Here is a 27,084-nt window from a genome sequence, read left to right on the forward strand (position 1 = left end):
AGGAGGCTTGGAGCATCTGGGATCATCTGCGTCTTCCTTTCTTGTGGTTTTCTTCATTTTATGGTCCTTTCTCTGAGTGGAAGGAACACCAAGTACTGCAGTCTGTCATCCGAACAAAACCATTGAGATGTTTAACTACGATATAAAGTCAGAATTATAACTACCAGAAAGTTTTCGCTCTGTTCATTTTCTAAAGGTGGTGAAGGTGGAGCCTTTTCTGCATATTTGTAGGTCTGAACAACGCCTGAACCGCTAAGTTTCAATGTTTCTAGCTCCAAGCGTTGTGGAAGTGACCGGAGTTATTGTTGTTCCAGTTTCGATAAAGCCGCGGCCGGGACGTGACGGGGCCGCACTGACAGCTCCACAATGGCCAGCAAACAGGACATCCTCCCTCAGTGCGTCAGGGCAATTACTCATCTCCGCGGTGTACACGTGCCGCGCGTTTGTTTTTAACCAATCGCAGCGTTTAGCATAACAAAGGATCAACATTGCTGCATTATTCCCCAAAGTGAACCGTCGACTGCACTTCATAATGCACCTATTGTGTCCCGACACTTGCTTTGTGTGCGCGTTGGAGTGCGTTAGTCGGGCATGGCAACCAATGCCCATGCAAATGAGTTCCCAGCGCCGGCATTTCCATACCGATTGCCTGCTTTGCATGCTCGTGTTTTCTCAGGCCTGACAGGGCTCACCTCTGCCAGATGTTGTTTTGCATTTCCACTGGCACTCATGTGCTCATGTTTGGTTTCCCTTGGTGTCTTAATATGTGTGTTTAGCCTTCCCTAATGATAAGAATATGACCCCCCCTATGCCATTTGTGCTTCTCTGTGGGTTTCTGTGCTCGACTGCTCACCCAAGTAACCTCTCTAACCCCTCTCATTTCTGTCTCTCCCTTGTTTACAGGGAATTTAAAGAATGTGGTTTAGGACCTGGCAGGCTCAGCCTCCTCCACACACACATACACACACACACACCATCTTTCCGAACCAGGTCTACGCTCGGCAGCTCTAATGAAGACAATATGGAGTGGACTCAGCCCCGAGGCACGGATTGAGTGAACAAGGCAGCAGAGAAGAGAACAAGACAGTTTTGGAAAACATTAGTTGAGTGTTTCCAGGGGAGAACAGTTTTAATAAGGGATGGGGGTTTATGTGGTCTCTATACAATGTTCACTGTTTTTAATTCCTTGTGTTTGAAAAAAAAACGTATGTGGGTTTGTGCGAATGAGAGTTTACGGTATGTCCTTTGTAGTTCAGTAAAGCTGGATGACAGCGCCGCAACCCCCCCGAGCGCTCGGCATCAAGGGAGGCATCAGTCGGACATTAAGTGGAAAAGCAGATTTTTTTCAGGGCTCCGGTTTCATGGCCCTGCCCCGGTCCCGCCGCGCCATTTCAGCCTCTTGTGGACAGATGAGCGCTAAAACAGACAAAACATTCAAGGTCCTCCAAGGCCCTGTTAAACTCTTGTTTCTAAACGGGTCTGGGTCCGGTTAAAAAGTCTCTGGGATGTCTCGAGAAGCTCGTAGTCTACAAATTGGTAGTCTAGAAAAGTTCGGGGAAAAAGGGGCCGTTACACTTGCTTCCAGCTGTTGGCAGACGCCAGAAACATTTGGACCTCTGGGATTTTAAATGAAGAAGATGAAGTGAAAGATAAAGACTAAAGTCTCAGGATCGACAGCTAGCCAAGATTACCTTGTCTTTGAGAGCAACCTCTCAACCTTGGTGACAGATCTGGTTGAAGTCGGTCCAGGAGCCTTGCTCCTTGGAAGGATTGGAAAGACTAGAACTGTAAATATTTACCAACAGAGACAAGCATGAGCGTATAGGCGGTGTAACATTTCACATTCACTGTGCCCAGAGTCTGACATACCAGAACTGTGGAACTACATGTTCGCTGAGAGTTTGAAGTGGAGCTTTGAGCCAGCTGATTGGAAGTGTTCCCTAGCTTTAGTTGCGATGTGTCGGGTCTTCTGCGGATTCTTTTATCGGGGCATTAGCAGCGCCCAGTATTGTCAGTCTGGGTCGTTTTCCCTCCGCCACTGGTCAACGTCGTCAGGGAGAACCATTAATACAGGAGAGGCTTTTTCCGCGTCCGTGCAACCCCTGATGGTTGTAAGAGGCAAAGATCCACAGCCCGCTCTGTCAGGACATGGTCAAAGCATATCTGTGGGTGTTTTAGGGTGTCCAGAGATGCCCGCGAAAGCCCATCAGATTGGTGGAGGAGACTCTTTGACGCGTTCTTTAAGCATTCCTTAAACATATGTTGTTCGGGTATTGGTCATTATAGACCAAACCTCTTTTTGGCCATTTCGCTTTCTCATAACCAAAGATCACTCGGCACAAAAAAAAACAGCTACGTCTTGGAGGGGGTGAATGTCCCTGCAACTAATATCTGGTTATGTAATTGAAATCCTCCACATTTCTCAACTTCTCCTCATTCAGCACTCTGTCTTTTTAGAGTCTGAGGCCCTTGGGCAAAGATAGGAAGTTTTTTTGTAACTTTTTTTTTTAGATATAGTTGACAAACTAAACTCAACATGTCTGGGAAGCAGCCGATTGAAGGCTTGCGACCCGAGCAGATAGCCAGAGTAATAGACCGGCTGTTATCAGTTTTTAATGCTCCCAGTGATGATGTATAAAGAGCAGACGTGGCAGATCTTCTGCGCATGAAGCCCTTGACAAACTACTACTAGACTCTCCTCTTTTTAAGAGCTGAGGCCGTGGCAACAATATTTTTTGAAAATGGGGGTGTTTACGCCTCCGCAACACTTGCAGAGTTTACACTTTATTAAGTAGGACATTCTTAGCCATGCCGTCATACTGTCACTGTCAATAGTTTCACCATCTGCTCGTGCGGCAAACATATTAAGGCGTTTTTCATTGGGAGCCCGAGAGACAGTGACCATGATGTATTTATTTTCCAAAGTGGAGGAAAAAGTGTCCTTTTAAAAAGTGTTTTCAGAGAAGAGCAGCTGGAAGCTAATAGGAGCGTTGATGCCAATGCTCCCTTCCCCTTTATAGCAGGACTGATGCTTCTGTAGCACCTCTGACAGGATTCTGCGTTTTTTAAGATTTGTTGTCAATTGTTTTGCTTTATTGTGCAAATAAATAAAGTACTGACTTTACGAACAGACCAATGCATTTAGTTGGATGGAGGCCACGAGTTAAAAGGCGTTGCTCTGTTGATAGACTTGGGTTCGTAGTATTTTAAGTGCTGCTGGAGTCTTCACCTCACCAGGGTTTTTAAATTCAAACTGTGTGTTCTGAGTTTCAAAGCTTGCGCCTCTCATCTTGTCTTGCTGGACGTTTGGGGGTTAATTGAGGTACTGAGTTACAGAGCCTTTCTTGTCCAACCTGCTGAGGGGTCACAATGTTATGGTTGATTGATGTCTTGAAATAGACATTTGAATGGATTCTTAAAATACTAAAATGTTTTTTTTTTTATTATTATTATTATTGTTGTTATTTCCATGTTTGAATTTCAAAAGACAATTTAAGAGAATAAAGTTTTGCACCACCGTGTCTTTGCAGTTGATTGACACAAACATCACTATAAGTTCTCTGTGATATTGGAGCTATTTAACAGTTAAAAATGCTGACTATGTAAAAAATAACTACAAAACAAGTCATTTGGTTAAACAGCAGCAGGGGAAGAAAACCTTGACAAATATATGGAGAGAGAAAAAAATCTGCAATGTAGCACCTTTTTGTGTAGTCTGTTGGGGATCGGCTTTGCAGGATGAACCCAGTTTTTCAGTATAAACCAGAAATCCAAGTGAGATACCTCGCAGCACTAGCTGAGTTGATATTTCTCGCTTTTGGGAAACTCTTTGAAGTGCTGCCAAATCTCCTTGATGTCATGTCCATTTTAAAGTAACAACGTACCACAACTTTCACTTTTTTTTATTAGAACACAAAAATGAATTAATTATAATCAATTTTGTTTTTTCTGTTTACCAATAAACCAGACATGCAATATTTTCATAAAACAAAGTAGACGTCTTTTTTTTTTTGAAAGAGCATCTATAAACCACTGTAGATCCGGAGAATAAGCATATTTGGCATTCTGACAAAAAATAAATAATGTTTCCTGGTATCTTGGGTCAAATGTTTTGAATTTTGTAGGTCAAGAAAAATTTGATTTGTCTTTCTCTTCAACAACTCAGTTGAATTTTGCCAAATTTAAAAAGGTTGCACCAAAGTCTACTGCTAAGTAAAAATTTCAAGATGTTTGCCTACTTACTGTGAAATTTAGTAAATGAAAATTTGATTAATAAAAGAACAAATGCTAGTGTTGTGACATTTTTTTTCCCGCTTTAGCAAGATTGTTATTTGTCATGGATAATGTGAAAAAACTAAATGTCCAACCGCATCACCTGCCTGGGCTGCTGGCCCAAATTTGTACAACTCATGCAGCTGTAGGCCCGTACAAAATTATTCAAATTTCCACAAATGGCCCCTGATCCACACGTTGGATATCCCTGCTGTGGAGGTAATGACTGGTGTGATTTGCTCTTTATTTTAAAGCACCAGTTAAAAGTGGATTCGTGTTGATTTGGGGCCTTTAATGACATATTTACAGGAAAAAAAATTCATGATGGAATGATTAAACACTAAACCACTCTGATTTTCTTTTTCTTTTTTTTTTAGAAGAAAGTTAAAAGTCACATATATATATATATATATATATATATATATATATATATATATATATATATATATATATATATATATATGCACATACATACATAACTGTGCAAAGGTATTTGGTTAAATGTCTCTTAGCAAGTTGCACCTCAACCACAAACCTTTTTTGGCCTTCAACGAACCTCTGGCAGAATCCTTGATGGAAATTTGACCGCTCTTCTTGCCAGAGCTGGAGGAGCTCGTTTAAATGTGTTTGGCTTTTCAAAATAGTCCCCAAATGTTTTCAGCAGGGTTGCGTTCAGGGCTGTTTAAATGCCCTCACAAAAGTTCAATTTTTGGTCTTCCAAAACTAACTTTCTAAATGTACTTGACTTGTCCTTTTTTGTGGATGGAATGATAAAATACAGAAGTTCAATGAATATAAAAAGTAAAACCTATTTCCACAAGCTTGAGTTTATTGCATATTTATGACAAAATATAGCCTCAGGTATAAACATATACCCCCACTTGTTTGAATGTCCCTCAGGAGGTTGCAGCTCGACAACAAGCTTTCTAAGTCATCAGCTAGCTTCTGCTAGTATTCGTTCTGGATGTTTGGCCAGTCTTCCTGGCAGAATTACACTGGTTATTTTCTGCTTATTTACTGGTTATTTATTGACCTGGCTTTTAGTCATAGTCCTCAAGTGATCCAGAAGCTTAACATTCTCTGAATTATCTATTCCCAAACCAGTTCTCATATACGTTTGGAATCATTGTCCTACACAAAAAAGAACCAGTTGTGTGAAAGTTTCTAACACTGCCGCTTTAAAATCAACTCCTTCAAGCACAATCTGAATTTCAAGATGGCTTTTCCACTCATCAGATTAGCCAGGGGCCCCTTTTTGGTCAGATGAGACAAAGAGCGAGCGATTTGGTGCCGGTGATGAAAAGGCCGTTAGGAGAAGTCAAGGTGAGACTGTCAAACCTTCAGAAAACAGTAACGATAGCATCATGCCGGGGTTCCGTTTATCTGCCAGGGGTACCGTTGTACCACACAAGGTGGGTAGAATAAAGAGGAATTTTTCAAATTCACTTTGAACAAACAGGTAGATGGTGGAAAGTGTCATTTTCAGTTTCTTTTTCCAACAGGGCGATTATCAAAGACATCGGCCCCAAGAATCAACCTGACATTGAAATGAATAGAATATGCTTACAAGCCTGGAAAATGAATGAAATGAATTTTACCAATTTTGACAAAACAAGCAGTCCAATATCCAACCACAATGACACCAGAACCGTGCTGAAGGCCATGAATTCACCCTGTGTGTATAATTTTGATTCTGTATGAGAGAAAATTAATACATTCAAACTTGCGCACCAGCTTCTGGTGTAAATTAAAATATTAAAAGCTGTATGTTGTTTCATCATTTTTTTAAAAAAAAAGAAGCATTTTACGTTTATTTCTCCAGGCGGTTTTAAAGAGTGTCACAGGGTTACCTTCATTTTCCCTTTCACAACCTTCCCGCTGCGTACGAGTGTTATTTTGACTTGTTTCCAGGTGATTGGGAGCAGCATGTCCTGCCTCACTCCACGGTAATGAAGTGCTAAACCCTTCTTCCTGCCAAATGTTCTCTTCAGGGTGTCATGACTTGCAGTTGAGGTCGACCCAAATGTATGCAGGGGGAGCCTGGTGGTCGGCAGAATCTAATAGTGAGCAAACTAAGACTTGCATATCTGGTACTAGAAGAAAAGGACATGGACCCCAGGGAGAGCGCAACAGAAGAGATCAGCAATAAACAATGAAAACCAGGGAGCTTAAATAGCGAGGAGGGGTGACATGGAAACCAGGCAAGTATAACCAGGGGACTCCTGAACAGCTGAGGGAGAGTCTGAGCCAGGAGCTGAGGGAAGAAGATTAATCAACAACATGAACCAAAACACAAAATGATCTACAAACTAAAAGGTAGAAAAAGATCAGCTCTACAATAAGAGTCTAAAATCAAAATGCACAGAGATGGAAAGGCAAGAAGTAACTAAGTAACGCAACACAAAGCAATCAACTTTCATAGCAAAACCTTACAGTCCACAATCAATGAAACCTAAATGATCTGCAAGTAAACACGAATGAAACCAGCTGTGCCCCCAGCCCAGCCCCCATTATGACAGTTTCTCTGGTCTCTCTGCTGACTGATGAATATTAAGTAACATCAATAATAAATGATGCATATTTCTATGATGACAAGCATTGTCTAAATGGGCTTGGAAAAATAAAGAATCTTGTAAGGAAGATTTAGTGTCAAACTACAAAAATCTTGTGATCTTGCAACAATTTCTGTTCATCGTTGGTTTCTAATCAAATTTTACTTAACTTTCTTTGAATTTATTTCGAAAGAAATAATGACATTAAAGAATCTTTATTCCTTTTAAAAGCTACTTACCATTTGTTAAACATCTGGCAATTCAGACCATTTTTCATATCTTTGCATTCCTTTATTTGGACCAAAGGCTAAGAAATATAAATAAACATCTTTCTATTTAGTGCATTGGGGGGGGGGGGTAAATTGTTTTTGTGCTCAGAATAGCTTTACCTAAGCCTTAGCTTTGCAAAAGCAGGGGAAAACATAAACAAATTATTAGACAAATGTTAATAATAACTCGAAGAAAATCCCTATTATTACTGTTGACATTATATTGTAATAATGTTTGCTTACACAAGGCCATGGCAAAACCAACAAATTACAGGACTGTTGTTGCTTATTGTAGATCACTCAACAGCTCACAAATTCTGAGGAACGGAAAATTGTTTTTGCAAATTATGTGCATATCTTGGGGGAAACAAACACTTTTCTGCACGTGCATGAATTATTTTGTTGCTTGAAATTGTTTTTTAATAAGTCTTAGCTTTGCAAAAGTAGTAGAACATTTGAACAATTTAGTTGAAAAATGTAGTGCTAGTTAGTGTTGCACAGAGATATTAATAAAAGTATCAAGACACATTTATATAAATGTTCAGGTGTATCACCTTCCCCTAAAGGGTTAAAAGGCATCTATAAACGTTCCTTTGAATAAGCAATCAGAAATTTTAAATTTACTGCAAGATAAACATAAAACATCAGTCAAAAGATTTGAGCATAATGTTTATATATAAGGTTTAATCATTGAAATAAACTGTCTGTATTAATTTGTTTTTCCAGTCGGCATGTTGTGCACAAGCCACAGAAATTTGTTGAAAATAAAAGTCAGGACACCGCGTTGTTGTCATGTCTCTGCGCTGTTTTAAGCTCTGATTTATGCAGTGCTGGCAGGGTTAATGGACGCTTTAATAGAGCGCGTTTGAAAGAGGAACCACAAATGTCGGGCTGTTTCCTTTAGAAGTGATGTTCCTTTAAATTAATGGCCTGGAAATTCACACCAAACGTAAGAGTCACCAGTCAAAGCGAGCATGTGCTGAACACAAGTGAGCTCAGAGTTGGTGTGTGTGTGTGTGTGTGTGTGTGTGTGTGTGTGTGTGTGTGTGTGTGTGTGTGTGTGTGTGTGTGTGTGTGTGAGAGAGAGGATTCCCTGTGATCTTTATGAACAGTGCTGCGGTCATCGGGGCGGTTTGAGCCCCACATAGCCGCGGCCAGTGAAACTCATTACCCCGTTTACGAGCTCGGAAAAGGAGAGACGATTGAAATTCTATCTCATAAAAGTGGGAGGAAGGAGGGTGGAGGCCTTACACGGTAACCGGCCAGGGGCTGTAAACATGAGAGACGTGAGAGACTTGTGTGTGTGTTGATGTAGTTTTCTGTTCTCGGTGGGGTCAAAAAAAAAAAAAAATGTAGGGGCCCCATGAGGATTTGTGGCACAACTGGAACTACTGGGCTTTGTTTTCCCAAATAATGATACCCAAGTTTTGGGTTTCTTATTTTGAAAATCGTCTTTCCAGTTGTTTACGGTATTAAATATAGGTAAAAAAAATATATATGTTCAAGGAGTGCTATCAAAACTATTTTACAGCCAACATGTTAGAGAGCAAAGACATTACATTTAGGCTGATGATATGGCAATACTTCACCCTGCTACTACAAATGCAATCTGGTTGGTATAAAACAGTTTATAAGGATCCAGGATCAATCCAAGACACCTCTTCTGAGATCTATGTGAGAATAATTCTTCTAGACCTTAAATTAGTTAAGATTCTACACGACAACTCAAAACCAAATGTGTCAGATACATGGTTTAATTTAATTCGCAGCAACCAGTGAACCACCTGCAGGATTACATCCAGATAAAAAAAAAAGCAAGAAATTCTGAATTTTGTGTCCACATGATTGTGAAATTGTTCTTCTTTTCTTTGCTCAGCATGTCAAGCTCTGGACACATTTAGATTGTTGTATGAATCAGGCTGGGATGGAGAGCAAATTGGAAGTTGGGGTGTCATTAAAATGCTTTCCGGTTCTTCTTTTTCACACTGAAATCATTGAGGGGCGGTCTATATAAAGTGGAACTGCAATGCTTAGGTCTGAATTTCTCGTTGTTGTTGCCCCACAATCCCCTTTTTTGCACCTGTTCTGTGGTGCATCTGAGAAAAACTTGTTTTGGTGAGGTCTCTTTAAATCTAAAGGAGGCACTTTACTCTCCGCCCCCCTCCAGATCACAGAGCGTTTACCTTTAGATTTAAATCTCTGTGTGTGAGACTTGGGACCTGACTACTACTCCCTATATTAACAGAGATAAACGCTTACTTAAATATCTGTTAATGTTTCATCAGTGGCTTCTTTTAATAAACTTTGCTTAGCGGGGCTCAATGAAGGTTGGGTATAGTACAACAACAATAAACTTTACTTGAACATAAATCTGTGTTCCAACTACACTTAAGACTCACTTGCCTGGAGTCTTAAGTGTAGTTGCTCTCTGTCTGTCATGAAATTAACATTTTGGAAATATATAAATTTTCTTTCATTGCCCCATTCTCTCCTGTCTTGTCTTTGTTCTTGTCTGACTCTGCTGTTTGCATCCATACGTTTGAGTGACATTGCACATCTAAATTGCCAGGGGGATTTTGATGATCACTTTTTATTTCATGAATGATAAATGACCTGAACTTGTACGGCCAGAGGACCCCTAAGCACTTCACACTACATTCAGTCCTTCACCTTTTCACGCACACATTCAGACACTGACGTTGGTTTACATTATAGCCACAGCTGCCCTGGGGCAGACTGACCGAAGCAATGCTGCCATACATCGGTGCTCCCTGGCCCTCTGACCACTGCCACCAGGCAACGACTGAGACGGTTGGAGCAGGGACTCAAACCAGCAACCTGCCGATTACAGGGCAAACCTTCTAGCTCCTGTGCCTATGGCCGCCTCTAATTTATGTTTACTGTGTCAAGGGTATGTTCTGCAAAAATATATGCTTAAATAAGTGAAGCTGGATTAGCGGACCCAACGAGTTACCACACATAAAAAAAAAAAAACGGCGTAATTACCTATTAGGAGCTCAGAAGCACAGTAGATTAGGATGTGAAACATCAATCTCCTTTGAGCTTTTATGAGCAACTTTATATTTATTTCCGGTACATACTCTTGCGTGAAAACTCGATGTCGCGAGTTTGGTGGTCCATAGAGGGACTCTCTGCGCAGCCAGTATGTCAGGGGAAAGAATCGGTTTGGCGTGTGGTATTTCGCATGCAAGCAGTGTGTCACGGCCTTTATACATATCTGATATTGTATCATATGCAGTTTGAGCCATACTGCTACAGACTTTTTGGACATGTTCCACAGATTCCACAGCTGCAACTTAAGGATGCATATCTATGATGCACCTCTTCCTACTTGACACCTTCTTCCTATGATTACTGATTCTGAGCCGACGTGACATGTGAATTTCTCCAATGTGAGATCAATAAAGCCTATCTTATCTTATCTTATCTTATCTCATTGCCTATATTCACCAGTGCTGTAGAGTTTCCGCAACTAAATGTTCTAACAATGACCCAAAATTATCTAATTATTATTTGAACGCATCGTGCAGAAGCTCTGTTTGTTCTGATGAAAAGTCGCTTATCTTGAAAACGGTAGTGGCTACAACTGATGGCGTTCTGATCTAGTTTTTCAATAATTCAACTTATAAATATCTGACTGTTGGGTAGCACTCACAGACTGTGTGTGGAGCATTGAACTTTCATCCCCAGATGGTTAGGTGACTATTAGATATGGGGAAAAAAGACTAGAACATCCCAGAAAAAAAGTAACTTACTATTACAAAAACAGCAACTTCAACACCCTTCATCCCACTTTACACACACACTTTGGGGGGCACAGGGTGAGCAACATGTACTTCATGTGACATGACCTAATATTTAACAAAGAGCACTTCTTTGCTTCAAATTTAGACACACATACCATGGAGTTTTAGATACACCAACATGCAGGGTAAGGAACAGTGTGTCAGAGCTTTACACTGAGCTTAAAGTGTCTTCTGAAAGGAGATTTAGATTGTTAGAGTAAAACCCAAATTCAACTGAACGCATCCACAGATCTTTGCTTTAATATTATTTTTGTGGTGTGGTTTATCTATAGTCAACCTCTGCACTTTGGAGAGATGAGTCTTTCTATCAATTAAACACAGACATGTCAGCTAATGATTACGCTTTGTATCAGATGGCGGTACAAAAGAGTGTTTTGTGACCCGACCAAACCAGGCAAGCGCACAAAAATGTTAGATAATCCTCAGGATAGATTTTAAGTGACATAGACGTATAATTATGGGGAAAATTCCTCCATCCTACACAAAGCTGGACTGTGATTGAACATGTTCTGTAAAGGAAAATCATTTGGTGAGGTCATAGCCTGCCAGCAGTCATCTGCACATTATCCTTGGCTCGGTTTATGTCTTTCTTTAGACACACGCTGATATGTTTTTTCCTAAAAGAAAGTTGAAGGGATAAATGGGGAAAGACTTTGGCGTTTTGAACGGCTGAATCAGAGCCCCCGATCGAGTTTGATCGCATATTTAAGTACAGTCTGTAAAGCGCTTGTCTTCCACATGGTTTTTGGTTTTACTGCTCCATAAAAAGAAAAAGCACAGCGCTGATATAAATCATCCATGGTTTAGCCTGCGCTTTGAATAGAGTATCATTTGACCTTTCCTGTTGATTAGTTTAGATAAACCCAGAGCGCTGTCCTCTCTTCGCTTCTGTTTCTCTGTGAGCCCTCCTGTTAAAAGCTTTGGCAGCTGCTCCAAACATTTGCATAAGTCTCCTAATTCTGGAGGTTCTCCAAATCTACACAAAAACGAACCAACGTGTTGAGCGGGAGGAACTGTACAGATGCCGCGTTATCTTTGCATGCAGTTTTTTTTTTCCCTCCCCTCCTTTGCCCCTTTCTGGCAGCTTGGAGGAAAAAAAAAAAAAGTAATCCACCTTTCTCTCCGGCAGCTTGGCTAACGTGTCATAATTATTTTGTCTGCGAAAATGGAAATCACAAACGGTTTGTTTGATTTGCATAACGTCTCCCCCTGAGGAGAACAAAGCGACAGGGGGGGGGGCCCTCCGTCTATACGTCCTCCTCGGCATCAACATGTGAAGTGTCCGCGGTCAATGGCGGAGGGGATTTACTCGCACAATAAAGACAGATGCCACCTTTTATCTGCTTAACGGAAGAGAGACGGAGCGCGTGGCACTTGACCGCGCAGAGGCACGTTGTGGGCGCCTATAATGACGTCTTCCCTCCACAGGCTGTTGACATGAATGGTGGCTGTGGAGTGGACTTGTTCTTTTTAGCTGGGGGAGGGATGTTTGTACAATGGCCGTTGTAAAAAAAAATGTTGGCGATTGAAAAGCTAGGAAAAGCATTTCTTTTTAAAGATCTGGCATTAGGTTCAAACTTCAGCTTCTAGTGAAGACTAATAAATGTTCACAAGGCCAAAAAGCGTATATCATGAAAGGTTATTGAGCCGTTCTGCTACCTGACGTTTCGATGCAATATTAAAGAAACTTGCGGTAATGAAGATATGATTTAGAAAATGGTAAATGTTGGATGTGATTCTTCCTGATCTTTTAATTGTTTTGTTTCTATTTTACCACTGTGCTGTCTCTTGACCCTCTTGAATGGAACTGTGACAGGTTTTTAATTAGACCTGGTTACTTTTTTTGCTGTTAACAATAATAAATCTACGGAAGAGGATTAGGACCACTCAAAAAAAAAAAAATTATATTCTGACTTTTTTTCCTCAGAATTCTGAGTTTGATGTCAGAATTCTGAGAAAAAAGTCAGAATTCTGAGCAAAAAAGTCAGAATTGAGTAAACTTTTTTTTTTTTTGAGTGGCCCTAATCCTCTTCCGTAGTTACCTGCCCTCCCACACAACTCACATCTTTGTCAATGAAACTGGTTGCGCCAACATCCCTTCCTTCCTGGTGCCCCCCCAAAAAAAGTCAGAATTCTGGAAAAAAAAGTCAGAATTCTAAGAAAAAAGTCAGAATTCTGGAAAAAAAAGTCAGAATTCTGAGAAAAAAGTCAGAATTGAGTAGACTTTTTTTTTGCGTGGCCCTAATCCTCTTCCGTATAAATCAGAAGCAACAGCCTGTATTGTAATATCATCTTATTCCAACTGCAATCTCATTACACTGTCGTAAGCTGTATGCGACATTTCGTTTTGTGCACGCTCTGTGCATATAAAATGACAATAAAGTTTGTCTAAGTCTAAGTCCTAATACTATAATCTCCCTCTAGAAGTATAATAAACAAAAAACAAATACTCCTGCTACTGTGTTGGTTGATGCAGCGCCCTGTCTGTGTTTCATGAGGCCTGCTCCTTGGATTGTTCTCAAACAGCTGCTGGTGTAGGAGAGAGCAGCCGAAAACAGCGCCCGTTAAATTTAACGACGTTCAAAGCAGGAGAGGTAAGATTCTGAATCAGAAGAACTTTTTGTTTTGTATGTTTTGTCCACACGCAGACAATTAACTGGTGTTAAATGTGTTAAGAGCTGAATTATCAGCAGAGTGTCTCAAAAGAAAGGAGAGTGAACCTGCTAACGTTAGCGGAGCACCTCAGCAAATAGTGAGTATGGGAGTTTAAAGAAGAAGTTGGCTGTATGCGTAGCGTCAAATATGTTTTTAGGAACAAAAGGAAGTCCTGCAGAAACTCTGGTTGGGACATAATATCTGTCCCTGTGAAGACGGGAGCGTCATCGACGTCACTGGTGAGTAAAAGTGAGAGGCAAACACAAAGCTAATGTGGAACATGCAGTACTGCTTAACGTTGTCTGTTGTTTTGCTGAACTTTAAAGCCACCAAGCTTTCAAGTGTTGATTTTAATAAAGCACGGTTCTGGGAATCTGTATCAACAAATGCCGGTCTCTAAATGACTCAGATGGGGTGGAAAAAATCCAGATGAAGACATCGCTACACTTTTCTTGATCAAAAAAGTTTTTCATTATTTTTTCCCCTCCTCTGTTTGAAAAACAATACTTAAAAACAATATTTCTTTAATGTCATTGGATGGTTTGTGCAGAACAAAATTCAGGCTTGCATTCCCAAAAAAAAAAAAAAAAATTCAATTATTTCTCTCTGCACCCATTGATGAATGATTCAACAGTTTTTCATCAGTGTCTTTAATGACAGTGAATGAAGACCTCGTAAGTGAGAATGTATACATATGCAAATCATCCACAGACCACCATGGTCTCCCCTGTCTCTTGGGTGAGTGACAGGGACAAAGACTGAAGGGTTTGAAATGGTCCATCTGATTCCTGAGAGTGTTTGCCTCAGAATAAGCAACATCTGCCCTGCAGAGCGGCAGCCTCCAAATGCTGGAGACCGGATTCTGGACCTGGATCTGGATTGACTTTTGACAGATCAGAGTGGAAAATTCAGGGATGTAAGCGATAATTTGACGTTTGGAAGAGGTCAATTTGAATCTTTATTTTGGCTTGTCATTTTTTAACATATCCTGCTTTCAATGACTGAAAACAAAGTTTTTTTTTTAGAAAAACTAAAGTTTTTGGATCGTCTGTATTTAGACCACAACTGTTTAAAAACTGTTGCTTACCTGGATCAGATGACTGGAATGCATTTTTCTGCTTTTCTTCATTGTTATTGTAATTTTTAACTACTGAATGTGTCTCATATACATAGGCATCTCCTTTAACTCTAGCTTTAACTTTGACTCGCCTTTTTCTTTATTTCACATTCAAACGTCATGTCACAAACCTAACAGAGAGTAGGGTTTGCAATTTGTTGTTATTGGGAAAACAATAAAAAGGTTGGAGGCCCGATATCATAGTAAATTAGTTCTTCAGAAATGTGTTTGTATATCCTTGCAGTCAGTGCTGACTGAATGCCTTAAGGCTGTGAGTCAAATGACTACCAGACTGAGGAAACAAGCCTTTGTTGCCTTCATTATACTGATATAAACAAGGCCGAAATTAACATTTTTCAAAAAGGGTTTTATGTGATGTGACCAAGTAAAGAATAGTTTCTCCCTAAAAAACATTAAAGCTATGTGTTTATGGATATCTTTTGGGCACTCATGTTAAAAGAGGCTTTATTAAGGTTTTCTGCTCTCTCACCACAGGAGAGAAGATTAAAAAAAAGTTTTAACCCTGACATACAACCTCTGTGACTTTCAGTAAAGTTTGCCTTTAATGAGCACTTGTGGTTCCACTGCAGCTGAACGTTACGTCACCTGAATGTCCTATTAATGTGCTGTTACTTCATGGCATTACATCTGTTCAACCAGTACAGCTCACGGTTGCTTTAATCGGATGTATAAACAGAAGATAATCCTCGTGATTGCTCCCATGTGATCGTACAGGTGTTTCACATCTGATTTCCCGGCGCTGACAAGCTCGGCTGGACAGATGGGGACAGTTTGCTCTCTGAATCAGCAGACATGCCTGCCTTACACTGTTTTAGGAAATGTATTTCTGGTAATTTGTAGCATGGTGTCACACCCAGCTTGCCTTTGTTGATTACGCACGGTTACAGATGTAAGGATACATCCAGCTCAATAGCTAAGATAATACAAAATATTAGCTTTAGATGAGTAGGAAGAGATTTTTTAACAATAGTTTGGAGAATATGAAGAATCCTTTTTTTTTGGTTTCACAAGTAAAAGTTTGAAGAAACAGTTTTTTGACTGACTCTGTTATTAGTGTAGACTTTAAGGTCATAGCTACAACTTTTTCATCAAAACATAACATAACATATCCACAGAAAGTTTAGAGTGGTGCAGAATAAAAGTATTTATTACACTGAAAAATAGATATATCGTAGCCTGTATAAATAACTGCTCTATGTGGGGTTTGGAGCATATAAAACGAGCGGAAACATCCTATCGTACAAGCACTGGAAAGTAGTGCGTGTACGACTGACAAAAAGTCAAAGACTATAGTTTTGTTTAATGTTGTTGCGACCAGCGGCCATCATGTGCGTTGAAGTCAGGTGCGATCCTGTTGCACCGACTTTCCGACTCGTAATTCAGACTTAGAACAGCAGCTTAGAAAAAGACGAAGATTATGCGAGGAAATGCGACTTCAACAAGCATTCTGAGACTCTGGCTGTAGTTTTACGTTTAATGACGGCTGTAGTGCGAGGGTCCATGTTTTTTCCTGCTGTCGGACAAGCAGAAAACTGGAACTCAGTAGCCTGGAGATAACGCAGCCTCCAGCATTCCAGTTTTAAGGTCCAAGGTGAGTGGAAAGCAACAAAAAAGAACAAATTTATCGGCCCTTGTGGTGCATGTACGGACTCTGTCGCTGTTTCTTTTCTTTGCCAAGAATCTAAAATGCTGCCCCACAAATGATTTATAAGTGGTTGAGTCTTCCTCAATGCTAACAAAGCTGCTTGTTGTTAATGATCTTGAATGGAAGTTTTTCTCATCAAGACAACAGGGCACACTAAAAACTTGTTCCTTTCTTTCTTAGGAGGTAAAGCTTAAAGGTATACTATGCAACCGGGGTTGATTTTCCAGCGAGGCTCCCCCCAGAGGGCGAAAGTAAAAGTGCACTGTGGTAAAGCTGCTCAGCTGTTCTGGTTCCTCCGTCAAGCCAGGCGCGGTTGTTTTGAGCTTAGCAGACAGGCGAACGCAACGAAAAGTGGAAAAAACGGCAGTACAAACAATGGTGAAGGTATGAAAAAAACACAGTGAAGGTATGAACATCCAGCTTCCCGCAGCGCTATCTTGGCGAGGCGGCCGTGGCCGCCGCCGCCGCCGCTGCCTCGCCAAGCCGCAGCGCGGCCGCCGCCGCCTCGCCAGTTTTATTATTATTATTATTATTATTATTATTATTATTATTATTATTATTATTATTATTATTATTATTATTATCATATTTTTTTTATGTTGGCGAGACGCTACCGCCACCGCCTCGCCATGCCGCGCCCGCCGCGCCCGCCGCGGTAGCCTCTCGCCAACATAAAAAATATATATGTAATAATAATAATAATAATAATAATAATAATAATAATAATAATAATAATAATAATAATAATAATAATAATAATAAAACTCGATATGCTTGCATGTTTATTTGACGTTAACACGCGGTTCTTTGTTGCTTTTGCGCGTGCATATAGTGAATGGCAGGGCAAAAACACATGGAGTTCTCGCCGTAAAGCGAGACTTCTGTGTGTGCGGGCCGTAAGCTCTTGCAATTGCAAGTGCGGTATTTCCCCCACAGACCCCCAGGGTGGCCGAGAAAACCTTTGTTCGACCTGAAATGACTCATTTAATCATCCAAAACGGTATGGAACACATTAATTAACTGAAAAATGTTGCATAGTATGCCTTTAAAGCTCTCACCTTTATCTGAAGGCATCATAATCAAAGTTTGTTTCACAAGAAACGTTTTAACTTAAAGATAGACGTGTGTTCCTCTTCTGCATCAGCGTGGCTGTGTTTGAAAGTCAGATAACAAAATCATGCCTAACGAGAGTTGAGCTCATTCTAATTGAAAAGTCAGAAAAACTGGTTAATTTAACCGTTATTAGGAGTACAAGCGGACAAAAATGCCTTTTTTCTCTATTTTATGTGTAAAAACGCTATAGCCCCATGCACATGTTTTACAGCACTGGTCTGACGGGATATAAAACGGTCAGATGTGCTGATAAAGAATTCATACCGGTAAGTTTCACCGAATCGCCACACATGTGGCGGTTGAACTCGGCTGCTGCTGCTCTCTCGGCAAGCTTTGACCTTTCTGGTTGGGATTTCAACTTCGAGGGTAATGCTGTTGTTCTGCACTGTAATACATTTTAAGTCTCTGCTGTTAGTTTTTACAGTGTACCAACAGGGAACTTGGAAAATGTCACTTCTGAAAACAGTGAGAAAGCACAATGCATGCTAGTTTGTACGTAGAAAGCACGTAAAACCGGAACTTCCTCTAATTAGGTCATGCCGTTGTCGGTGACAACTTTATTTCCACACCATGCTTGACAACAAGGTTGATCACGTGTTTAATCGTGTCTGTATATCATGTAATTTCTTTGTAAATAATGATTTCATGAAATCTCAGTTTTCCAACTGAGCAGCATGTTATTGTATAATATTGCACAGCATACAGTGTTTGTTGTTGTTTTGATATTGTTATGTTTTGTGATTGTAGGCACTGATTCTTAAAGTGGTTCAAAAGTTATGCAGAAAACGATCACAAATAAAGTGAAATAAAACCTAAAGTAAAAAGAAATGAAGTAAAATGAGCTTAAAATGGTCTAAAATAAAAAGACACCACAACCTGGACTTGATTGAAAGCCAATGAAAAAAATAAGATCTCGTTACTCCCCCATACCACATAAAAGGCTTTGGTTCAGATCACTCATAGCGTGAGGTTTTACTTTAATCAAATTATGACACTATCAGTATTCTTTAGTTTAAATAGATACGATTTTTAGTCAGCTGCAACATTTTGACTTTTATTAATTATCCCAGTTTTAAATCACACTTGTTCTCCCTTACTTCTTGTTTCTGCTGATGAGACTCCAGTTCTGATCCAGGGAAATTCCACTCCTCACTTTGTGGATGACACACTGCTTGGACACACACACACACACACACACACACTGGGTTTTTCAGTGAGGAAGAGAGGGACACAAGCTGCTTTTTATTCAGCAACCAGCTCTCTGAGGATCTGACAGTCTCCTGCAGTCACTCTGCGAACACGCTTCTCTCTGACGGAGATCAACGTCTCCAATAATTCACTTTAACATCCACGGCAGACCCACTCTCCCTTGGACTGTGCTTTTTAAACTGCTCACAGGTTGGTGCATCTCAGATGATTTTTACATATCATGACAGTAGATCAGTGAGTGTTTCTGATTTATAGAGGGAAAGTTTGTCCAGCTGTGGTTTCAACAATTGTACTTCATATTATACGATCGTTACTTATTTCTTATTGGATGAAAATCAATGCACGTCCCAGGGCTTTTCTTTAGTTTATTCACAGCCTGTTGTTATGTTTTGGCAGTTCAATTAATGTGAATTAACATGAACCAAGAGAAAGTTTTAAAGTTGAAAGTCAGGAAAGTGCTTGCTTCCTATAAAGCAGGCAGAAACAGTAAAATCCTACAGGTGAAAACCAAAATGTTGTTCCTGTTCTAAATTTGCTTTATTAACCATCCACAATATGCAGGCAATTAGAGCCATCCCTGAGCAGTCCTGGGCAGCATATGGTGTGTGTGTGTGTGTGTGTGTGTGTGTGTGTGTGTGTGTGTGTGTGTGTGTGTGTGTGTGTGTGTGTGTGTGTGTGTAACCAGGACAGACACACTGACGTTTTAATTAGCTCGCCAGTCTGTAACTGTGTAACTGAAACCACTGCTGTTGTTGTTGTAGGCGGTTTGAGTGTCTGCCTTCACTTTGGGTGTTAGCAAACCCATAACACTCTTCATATTTGCTGCACCAATAAATCTGTGTTATCTGTGTATGTACTCAGTTGGTCGCATTTAATATCTGCTCTGGATACAGGCGTATTTTTCATGTAAAGCTCCGGCACAGCAAGCTGACCAAAACTATTCTCTAATTTACCATTTTTCACCATAAAAAACACAAACTTCAAATCTATGGCAACCAGACTTTTTGCCTGCGATTTAATGCCATGACCCGGATAACTGAGAATTTGCGCAGACATGTTGACAGTTTTTAATTACATCCACGTCTTATGTGGACTACTTCCAGCTGTTGCAATGAACTAAATGGGATTTAGCTTCTACTGGGTTTATTGGCTAGTTAATCTGGTTTAAGGTCAAGCCTGCGCTGCTGAAAATTAGGCTAGATTTGTTGGTTTTTAGTTGTTGTTAGCTTAAGATAATTCATTGAAGTCATGTTTCCTAAAAGAAATAGAATATTTAGAGTTTTAAACCTGTGTTCTGTAAGGGTATCAGTAGGCTTAATAGTTCCCTAACCTGTTGTCAAATAGTAAAGCATTCGTAGAAATTTGAAGAAATCTTGAGAGTGGTGGAACAGACGTGCTGCAAGTTTTGGCCAATTTTAACTACTGAAAACAACTTTAACTGAACGTGTTCATACCTAGTGGATACAACTCAACTTAGCAAATATCAACCTCCAACGGTTTGGCGAGTGGACGTTGTTTTGTTGGTCGCTAGTTTCCTTAGCCCAACGACGACCTCATTCTAATGCACACTTGTTCGTAATAAGACTGACATCTGCATCAGTCCGACCAATCAGCTGCGTCTCCCGGGAAAAGTCCCAAAACCTGCCAAACACTGAGGGATTATGACAACAACATATCTGTATAAGCCAGAAGAGCAGTTTTGAGAGAGAAAAACCACAGAGAAATATTGCACTGCGAGAAATGAGGGAAAAAGTTTTTTAAAGCTTAGCAGGACGGAGAGAGCAGCAATGGCTTTTGGGATCGGACGAGTTGAATTGCACTGACAAATTTAATTGGAATGTACAATGTTGCAATGACAATTATAGATAATTATCGCAATTATTCAAATTTACTACGATATGACATCTTTCTATTGGTGGCAAGATAACATTCACTGACAACAACTTTACAAAACGCTAAAGATGTTGCCACACAGCGTGACTGTAAAGGTCAAATTTGTGGAAATTCCTGTTGAAAATATTATTAGTAAACTTAATGTCAGGCACTCAAAGTTTGTCAAGGTACAAAAGAATTTTGGAGTTGTTGATGATAGCCATTTAGTTTTATAGCCTAATTATTGTTTTGTTGTTGTACCATGAAAATGGGAAAAGGCTCATTCTGGCTCTTGTGTTTATTTTTACCGTGGTGATTTAGTGTCTAGGCCTGCACTTAATGTTAACCATATGAAGTTGTATCCCTGCTGGGAGAGTCTGCCTTAATTATCCCAGCAGATAATTAAGACAGATGCAGACCCGTTTGCAGCCAAGACAGCAGCCCAGATTGCTAATGAAATAATTTACCAAGCGAAACCGAGATTTCACAGTCCCGTAAATGTGTTGGAGGAACACCGTGAAGTCGGGTCGGCTGTGACCGGGGGAATTAAAACACTGCTGCTCCTCCAGTTGTTGTGCCCAGCATCCTTCCTTACCCTGCTGAGCTGAACCTCCTGCATTGTCCTCTCTGCACACACGGGCCTTTGGTTGCATGTCGGTACAGGAGCATGCAAGGTCCAGGATGTGAGTGGCGTCCAGACGCCACTTTTTACTATAGCTCCTTTTCCTGGTTAAAAAAACCAACAAAAACAAAAAACAAACATATTTTTCTTTTAATTCCCTCCCATCACCAATGAACGGATAACTGCTCCTCTACTTTTTCACACCACTTACATTTCTAGAAGATAAGAAGAAGAAGAACAAACCTTGTGTGTTTTGCACACTGTTGCCACCTGTTGGCAGTTTAAAGAACTCCAAGTCTTGATTACCGTCAAACTAAAGTTTACCGTTTAATCAAAGTTAAAACAGATTAAATTTCTCTGTCAAATAAGCATTTCTGTAATTAAACACGCCATAGGAACATTTATATGTTGTTTGTTTTTTAAGTGATTTAATGAAAGCAAGTTTTTTTTCCCCCCCTCTGGCTTATAAGATGGCAAAGGCACCAACATCCACACCAACATAAATAGAGGTACTCATTAGGTTTTGCACTCTGCCTTTTACAATCATTATTAGATTTTGATTTTGATTTTGAAGTTAAAGTCTCTGGCTGAGGGAGATTGCGACATCTGCTGGTATAGCTGCAGACTGCAGACAATTGTTATTTGCCAAAAGAAGAACTGTTTGTAGATAGAAGGGGACAGGGAGGAAAACACAAGTGGTATTGTTTTCCTTAAAGCTTCAAACTTGTTTCATCCCTGTTACAGAGATGCAGGGAAACGAGGGAAGGCATAAAACCAACTACAAGGATATATTTCTGCCAGCTTGTAAGCTGCGACGTTTTCCGAGCCATTTTGCAAGTTTAGGGCCTAGATCCCCTATTCAGAACTTCAAATGCTTAAAAGGCGTCGTATGAGATCAGTTTAGAATAATTTTAGAGTTCAAGTACCACCACATAATCTTTTTTTGTTCTCCTACAGAACTCATTAGAAGCCAGTTAAATATCTGAATGCATGTCTGGTTGCAACTTTCAGTCCCCGTCTGAAACATCAGATAGAAACTGCACCAGTGGGGGCTGTTTATGTTTGCGTCTCCTGCGCTCATGTGCTTGAAAGCTGTTGGGCAGAGACACCATGTGCAGCCTGGCCCCTGACAGTAATCGGGCAATGAATAATGAACAGACACACAAACCTGCCACTGACAGCTGTTTGGGATCTTTGTTTGTGTGTTAACGCTATCATTCGAGTGCAGCTGCATGCCTGCCTGTAGCAATTATGCTCTCTCTAAATAAGAGCCAGAAGAGGGGATGTGTGTATGTGTGTGTGTGTTTGTCGGGAAACATTATTATGTGATTGCCTGACTCAGAAGATAGCCACATGTTGTGTGTGTACGTTAAGGCACACATGCTTTTTGAACAAACGTAATATAAAGCAGCTCAGGACTAAAATGTGAGCCTCGGGGATAGTGTTGCATGCTCATACACACACATGTGGGGTTACTCAGCCTTTTTACCTCCACACACTGCAATAACATATTACAGCTTTACCCACACACACACACAAACACACACACACACACACACACACACACACACACACACATACACACACACACACTCATTCTGAGACACAGTCAGACATGTGGTCCGTTCTCAGGGCCCATATGTATTTACCCTCCCATGTGACCCAGGCTCTCCTTGAGATCCTCAAAGGCACTGTTGTGTTGGGCGTACCATTCACACACACACACACACACACACACACATACACAGCCTATATACACACCCCCATAAACACTCCCTCAAGCCGCCGGTACCCACGGGCCTTTTCATGGTTAATTTGCTGTTCAATAGGTCAGGAGGAAAAGCAGACACACACACACACACACACACACACACACACACACACACGCACGCACACACAGTCATTCTCAAATTCAGAGTCATGCGGCGGTCCCGACACCGGGATCGCCTGGCTGGCTGCATGTTTCCCACATAGACGTGACTCTTGTGACCCACCATGATCAAAGAACACGAGTAAAACCTGCCGCTAACGTTCAACAGGGCCTTTTGTTTTGTCGGGAACCTGCGGTAAAAACTGCTGTTTCTTTGCTCTGTCCATGCACGTTCACGGGCGTCCCTGGTCAAGACTGCATTAAAAGGTCTTTTCTATTGCAGCAGCTTCATTTCACCCTGAACATTTTAGAAAATGCAGCCTTTAATAGGATTACATTTATTCATTGTCGAAAGAATACGCCACCAAGAAATCATTTACGAAATCACCGATACCGCCTGTCATATGTTCTATAAAGTTTATCAGGCTTTTCTTTCAGCCACTGGCCACTAGGCTGGTTAAGGACCCTTTCCATTGTCCATACTGAGATACCATTTTTCACCTGAAACTATGTTAGTCAGATAGATGAGACTTAAGATTGAGCTTTTCAGCTACAGATGGGAAGGTTTGACAAAAGCAAGAATATTTAAATAAGCAAATCCAGGTATTTCCTGGGTTCTCTCAGTCATCAGGCCCAAATGCAACAGAAAACTGTTGGGTTGAGCTGAAGAAAGCATAAGAATGTTTCCTGTAATTGCGGCACATATCCTGAAATTAAAGCAGAGGAATGAATATAAAGTTTTTATTGTTGCTGTTTGGCAGAACGTTCTGATTTATTATCTAACCTAAGCTAACCTAAGCAGAAAATGATGTTTTATCTGTAACAAAGTCTATCTGACAGCCCCTGTAATCAGTGGGATTGTTCATCTAAGCACGTAATGTCTTCATCATGCTCCTGTTTGGTGACATTTCCTCATCCTTCCTCATGCAGGCTCTGGGTTTTCCTGGTGATGACCTCAATCCTGCGCCCTGGCAACACCTACGCTGCGATGAAGGACCTCTCCTCGTCATCCTCTCCTCTCACCTCCCTTCTCCACTACTCTTCCTCCAAGCCCTCCGTCGTGCCTTTCTCCCCCTCGGCGGGTCCCGCCTCGTCGCCGGGGGTCTCGCTGCCGTCGGCGCCGCTCTCCAAATCGCAGCCTTTCTGTCTGCAGACAGGGCCGCACCTCATAGCCAGCATGCAGCTGCAGAAGCTCAACTCTCACTACCAGAACCTGGCCTCGGGGGTCTCCGCCGGCCACTCGGCGCCCGGCGGAGCCCAGAAGAGCTTCGGTGGCTCCCCGCTGGGCGCGGCCAACCCTCTCCTGGGGCCCCCCGGAGGCCTGGGCGGCGGGAGCATGGGCGTGGGGATGGGCATGGCGGGCCAGGGCTCCGGACCGGGTGGACTTATTGACTTTGACCCCGTGGACGAGGAGGTACTCATGTCTCTGGTGGTCGAGCTGGGCTTGGACCGAGCCAACGAGCTGCCAGAGCTCTGGCTGGGACAGAACGAGTTCGACTTCATGTCAGACGTGCCGGCCGGATGCTGACCTGCGAGATGAAAAAAAATACAATAAAAAATCACAAACATTCGGATTCAGCGCGATTGCTCGACAAAGAGAGAGAAGGCCTCTCTCACCGTTTCATCGTTTTTTCTCTCCCCTCTCTTCGGTTGGTCGAAACGTCAAGGAAGCGTGGAGAGCGTTCAAGAGATTTCGAAGGCACATTCCTGTTTCTGTCTTACTGTCATGGTATTATCTGTGAGCAGGAAGTCCTGGAAAAAGGACAGCTCTTCTTAGTTTGTTTTGTAAATGGGGTTGGTTTTCGTTTAACCGGTGAGTTTGTTTCACTCACTCTATGTTCTGTGTTTCTTTAAGAAAAACCCCAAAGCACAAGCAGGGTATGTCCTCTTCCCTCCACCACTGAATCGCTGGGCCTTAATGAAAACCGGTTGACTGATGTGAGAGGGGTTCAAAGGGACATGTGAGCCGACCCCTCGGAGGCCGGACTATAAAGACGAGTAAGACGCACCTGTCGGACTTGGATCGGTGCATAAAGAACATGAAAACAGTGGACCGGGGCTCGATGGGAGAGCCGCATGAAAAAAAAAAGAAGGACGACAAACACTACGCTTCCTGTTTTCTTAATAGACAATATTAAGCCTGCGCTCTCGTGGGAAAGAGACTTCAGCCTCTTTGGCTTCACAAAGATCTGATTGTCTGAGAACTGGTTATCTCCACATACTTCTCTCTTTTTTTTTTTTTTTGTTTGAATTTAGATCAAGCAGTTTTGTCCTGGTTACTTAAGACAGCGGCTGATATCCATCAGGAGTCTCGGACAAGGAGACCTTCTATAGTCCCTGTTTTCTGAACATAATGACTCAGATTAAGACACATGGAAGCTTTAGGAGCATGTGACATGAATACCATAAAACCTTTTTAGCTGTGGAGCACAGTCCCTCTGAAACAACTGGAGCCTCTTGGTCATTTCTGTGCCAAGCTAAAAGAATGCAATCCCTAAATATATATGGACATAAAACCCTAAAGGTTCTATTTACACGCCATCTGTTTCACGGTTTTTCTACTTTATTGCTCAGATATTGTTGTTTAAACAGCTTTTATCAGCTCACAATGACCTTAATGCCGCTCCCTTCCATGTTTGTGACGAGGAAGCAGTCTCTGCTTCAGAGATGGCAGGCCTGCAGCCTCGTGTTTCCTCTCCCCTTTGACCCGGAGAGAACCATGTAGAGCCAACCTGTCGTGTTGCTGTCTAGGTTGGTAAAGATCAAAATCTAGAAAAAACAAATTACCTTTTTCCTAAGACATTAGCTTTGATTTGATATGTAAACTGGTAACGCCTTGGTAGGTTTAATAGAGTTAATACTTTAAATTTGCTTCTCAGCCAGCTAAAACTTTTTTTTATCCTGGCAAGAGCAGCCAACAATCTACACACTATTAGAGAGGATTGAAACCACTTGCCCGCTGCTGCACAGAGCCCTCAGGCTCGACCCGCTGAAACTCTGACCTGAGAGGGACAACCTCCAGCGGGATTGCGGTGGATTAGACTCAAACGGACTGGGATCTGTTAAAGTGTGTGGAGAACTAACGCAGATACGGTTCCATGTGTTTTCAGACGTCCAGAGTTTTCTGTCCTTTTTTCATTTGTTTTTAACATAGAAATAAAATTATTTACTATGAAAATATGTCAGATATTCCTGGTCAAACTTTAAATATAGAAGTTGCCAAAACAGCAGAGTGACAGTCGGATGGATGGATGGATGGATGGATGGATGGATGGATGGATGGATGGATGGATGGATGGATGGATGGATGGATGGATGGATGGATGGATGGATGGATGGATGGATGGGAATAAAAGCATGTATAGAAAAGTCATGTAGACAGAGGTATAATGGGAAGAACGTCGGTAAATCTCGATTTTCCATACTTTTCCAGACTGTGCAGGTACCCTGACACTCTGACATGTTTTAATGTTTTCATTCAGCTGAGGCCTTAGAAACTGTTTCTCTGGAGCTTTCCGCTGCGGCACAAGACATAATTGGATTGCTTTAATTTAAAAGTGGCCTGAAAGTGTCAGGCTACACAATCAAACGTGTGCTCGTGCCACGCGATATGACTGAAAGCTGCAGAAACCATGCTAATAAGGGAGCCTTTGGGTTTATATTATGTGAACCTTTTTCCTACATGTGAAACAAGATGCTTAATCGTGGTTTTCATATTATCTTACATTACAACAGATTGAAAACTGGTGATTGACCCGTCATGTCATTGTATTACTTTAGAAACACATGCAGTAGGATATAAATCAGTATTTAATCAGGATACAGATCACTCTTCAGGCAAAAAGGAAAGATATCTCACAGACTCGTGCTTTTAACTCCCTGATCTTTTCATGTTTGCTGCATACATGGTTGGTTGTGTATTTATATGATCGTAAATAAAGTTAAAGCTGCAACTCGCCCAGGTTTTGAGTCTGACTCCGAGTTTACAGCGAATTGCAAAAGTGTCCAACATTTTCACCTTTTGTCACATGTCGACCTCA

The 27,084-nt window shown here is 41.2% G+C and overlaps 2 protein-coding genes across 2 annotated transcripts in view; both read left to right on the plus strand.

Annotated features, from left to right (window-relative positions):
* Window positions 1–3,521, plus strand: part of hdac8 (histone deacetylase 8) — a 41,955-nt gene extending 38,434 nt beyond the window's left edge. Inside the window, exon 11 of the mRNA XM_012874992.3 lies at window positions 904–3,521. Within this exon, the coding sequence (XP_012730446.3) occupies window positions 904–926 (23 nt within the window). The 3' untranslated portion in view covers window positions 927–3,521. The remainder of the gene's footprint in view (window positions 1–903) is intronic.
* A 15,171-nt stretch (window positions 3,522–18,692) lies between these two features.
* Window positions 18,693–27,002, plus strand: cited1 (Cbp/p300-interacting transactivator, with Glu/Asp-rich carboxy-terminal domain, 1). Its single transcript, XM_012874989.3, has 2 exons — window positions 18,693–18,869; window positions 23,975–27,002. The coding sequence occupies exon 2, from the start codon at window positions 23,994–23,996 to the stop codon at window positions 24,570–24,572; it is 579 nt and encodes a 192-aa protein (XP_012730443.1). The 5' UTR covers window positions 18,693–18,869; window positions 23,975–23,993; the 3' UTR covers window positions 24,573–27,002.
* Window positions 27,003–27,084: the final 82 nt, after the last annotated feature.

Source organism: Fundulus heteroclitus, chromosome 14 (assembly GCF_011125445.2).
Source record: "Fundulus heteroclitus isolate FHET01 chromosome 14, MU-UCD_Fhet_4.1, whole genome shotgun sequence".
NCBI lineage: Eukaryota > Metazoa > Chordata > Actinopteri > Cyprinodontiformes > Fundulidae > Fundulus > Fundulus heteroclitus.